We start from the raw sequence: 3,025 nt of genomic DNA on the forward strand, positions 1-3,025 counted from the left end.
CTCTGTGCATGGTTTAATTTCTTCTCCAATACCTCTCTAGTGTACCCCCTCTGTGGCAGGAAATTGGGGTGCTTGGGCACAGGAGGGAGGGAAAGTAGCCTTCTGCACATGTGGGTATAGACTGACGCACCTATAGGCTGCAAAACTTGTTGAGCAAACAAGTGGTCTGAAAAAGAAATTCATGCTGAAGGAGTTAGTCTTCCTTACTCTGGTGTCCATGCTTCTGCCCCCATGTTTCAGAGAGCTGAGGACAGATTGAAGGAATTGTCCAGGTTTCAGCCTGGCTGCTTCTGCTCAATTCCTACCCTTTCTTGGACCTGCCAGTGTTCTGCAGTCTCAAAGCATGGTAGAAATTGGTATTTAACAAAATACAACCTTCTCCTCCTTTAAAACTTAGCTTCCTAATTCAGTATTGTCTTGGACAAGAGTTTATACAAAAGACTAAGAATTTTGAAGCGAACAGAAATTTTCTTGGGTAAATATCAGTTTGTGGAGCAGGAAAGAAGTTTAAGGGATTTTTAATGAGATGAGGCTCTCACTAGTGCTAGCTCCAGGATGGCTCCGGTTGCATATGCAATGCTATGCAATACCATCCTTGTACAGCAGCTCAAATGTAGGTGCAATAGAGTCATACTCTCTGCTGTGTTTTGCTGAAGTGGGGGGGATATGACCATGCTTATAATGCTTTAGGGCTTGAACTAGTTGCACGTGGAGCCAGCTGGGGTGTACCTATGGAATGCAGCTCATGTATGCAGCTGAAGAATACTCTGGTCAGAGTGAAACGGGCCTCACTGCACGAAGCAGTGAATATATCTGTATCTATCTATATATCAATATACATATGCGCATATATATCTCTCAAATCCAATTAGTTCCCCGCTCCTAACTTTCTTTCACTTGAGCTGTGAAAAAAATGATACTGCTTCACATCTACTGAAGCAGAACTTCTTGTTTCAAATTCAGTGAAGAATGTGCCCTTGAGTGAAAATTATTTGGCTTGAACTAGTGAGCCTGTTTTCAAGAGAAATCTTCAATTTTCTCACCTGTCAGTTTTGAAATTTCAATGCTCAGAGTTAAAGCCTCCTAAGCCAAAACCAGAAATTCAACAGGTTAAATAGATTTGCTCTTCAGTAGCAATAAGAGACTGACAAGACAAGAGGAAGTAAACGTCATGTTTTTAATGCCGATTTGAACAATCTCCCATGAAGTCAAAGCACCAAACGTTGGGTCACTTTCAGCGAAGCCTAACGGCACCGAGTTAGGAACCTGCCCGGACACACCTTGTTTTCAGTATTCATCGCTGAAGGGATACTCTGGATGGTCACGCCACCTGTGGATAGGTCAGATTGAACAAATGAGCTTCTCGGGTGAAGCAGGATATCACATCACTGATGCAGTTGTCCTGTGCCTAGCAAACCTCTTCTCCTCCTTGCAATATATAGGTGGCCTTCATGGAAGGCTCTTCTGCTTATTCAGAAGCTGTCTGCTCTGAATAATCTTCCCTGCAGAGTCGGAAGCAAACCTGTGCATTTAAAGAAAGGACAGCGAAGGACCATTTTTCAGGCCTACAGACTGCATACCTTAAAGACAGATGGGAAAAACCAACAAGAGTTTGGATGTCAGCTATTCTTGCTATATTTGTGGATTTAACTCAGGTTAGTAGAAGCGTTGTAGGGAAGGGGGATGGCTTCACTATGTGTGCATTGTGGAAGGGGAAGACTTCTTTGTTCAGCTGTCTAGAAAGACCCTCAGAAATAAGGGCTATATTTGAAGGAGAGGTGGAGACACCAGACTGTACTACTTTGGCTTAGGCACTTAGGCTGATATGAACAGGTCTGGGTCTGGTATGGTACTTTCTCCAAGTGGCTGCCATATCCAGACTAGGTCTGGCTGTCCTCTAGCTCAGTCTAGATATAGATGCTCTGCCAGGTTAATAGCACCAGTGGCAGAAAATTTACAAAGAAGCTTTGGGGTTAACCCAGTTCAGGGGAGAAAGGTATGTTCATGGCTGCATACTACCAAAGGCAGAGACGCTTCAGGCTTCATTTTAAAAACTGCATCCTCAGGGAAGATGCATGATCCAGGATCATTATAAAAAGCAAGAAGAAAATTCTCAGGGTCAACTGCAGGTGAAAAAATGACGCTGTGTTTGCCCGTTATTGACAGACTTGAGAGAGAGTTGGTTGATTTTTGTTGTGGGTTTTCCTGTTTGTTTGTTTGTTTGTTTGAGAAGATGATGCTAAACCACAAGCCTGGCTTGACAAACACTTTCCCTTAGCAAAATCAAAAATTTCTGAAGAGCACTCTCAGGTGCACCATGGCAGCTGGCTGCCTTGCCTTACAGCAGATGACAACAAATACTGGCATTTATCCCAGCTGTGAATCGTTCCAGTTTGGGAATGATACATTTCACAATATTGAAGTTAACTAACTGGAAGGCATCAAACATTTTGGATTGGTTGTGTCAAAACATTTCATTCCAATATTCAGCCAAGCTGAAGTGTTTACACATTAAGAGATTGAGTTGGTTCAAAAAAACAAGCCACGACACTTTGGCTTGTTTGGTTTCAGTATAACTTGAAAATGTCTGAGTTGCCAGTGTCATAATCTCTACTTTCCATCTATGGAGCATGCTTGCTAATCGGATCTCACATGTTCAAAGGTCTGTGTCCTTTGAGTGAAAATGATTCACTCGGAGGAGTCAATGCAGCTTGGAACAACCGGTAAGGAAGAATATCCATAGCAGAGACTGGGAGCACAAGATAAATCAAGCAGACAGATCAATGTAAAACTGGCCCAGCACAATATTTCTAGATTTCTCCAAGGGAAGAAGAAACCATTTCAGACTGAGATTTCCTGGAGTACTCATATTTTTACATAACCTCAATTTTCTGCTCAGATGCTTAACTTTTAGCGCTGATTGCAGTATGCTGTTCGTATGCGCTTACTCACACCATCAGAACAACAGATATGCCCACAGTACCCAGGGTTGCTGATAACTGGGAGAGCCAGAGGAAAGCTGGCT

The 3,025-nt window shown here is 42.8% G+C and overlaps 1 protein-coding gene across 1 annotated transcript in view; it reads right to left on the minus strand.

Moving 5' to 3' along the window:
* Positions 1-1,259: 1,259 nt before the first annotated feature.
* The window catches only part of AKR1D1 (aldo-keto reductase family 1, member D1), a 20,764-nt gene continuing 18,998 nt past the window's right edge, over positions 1,260-3,025 (minus strand). Inside the window, exon 9 of the mRNA XM_009333045.1 lies at positions 1,260-1,330. Within this exon, the coding sequence (XP_009331320.1) occupies positions 1,288-1,330 (43 nt within the window). The 3' untranslated portion in view covers positions 1,260-1,287. The remainder of the gene's footprint in view (positions 1,331-3,025) is intronic.

This window comes from Pygoscelis adeliae, unplaced genomic scaffold (genome assembly GCF_000699105.1).
Source record: "Pygoscelis adeliae isolate BGI_AS28 unplaced genomic scaffold, ASM69910v1 Scaffold38, whole genome shotgun sequence".
NCBI classification, from domain to species: Eukaryota; Metazoa; Chordata; class Aves; order Sphenisciformes; family Spheniscidae; genus Pygoscelis; species Pygoscelis adeliae.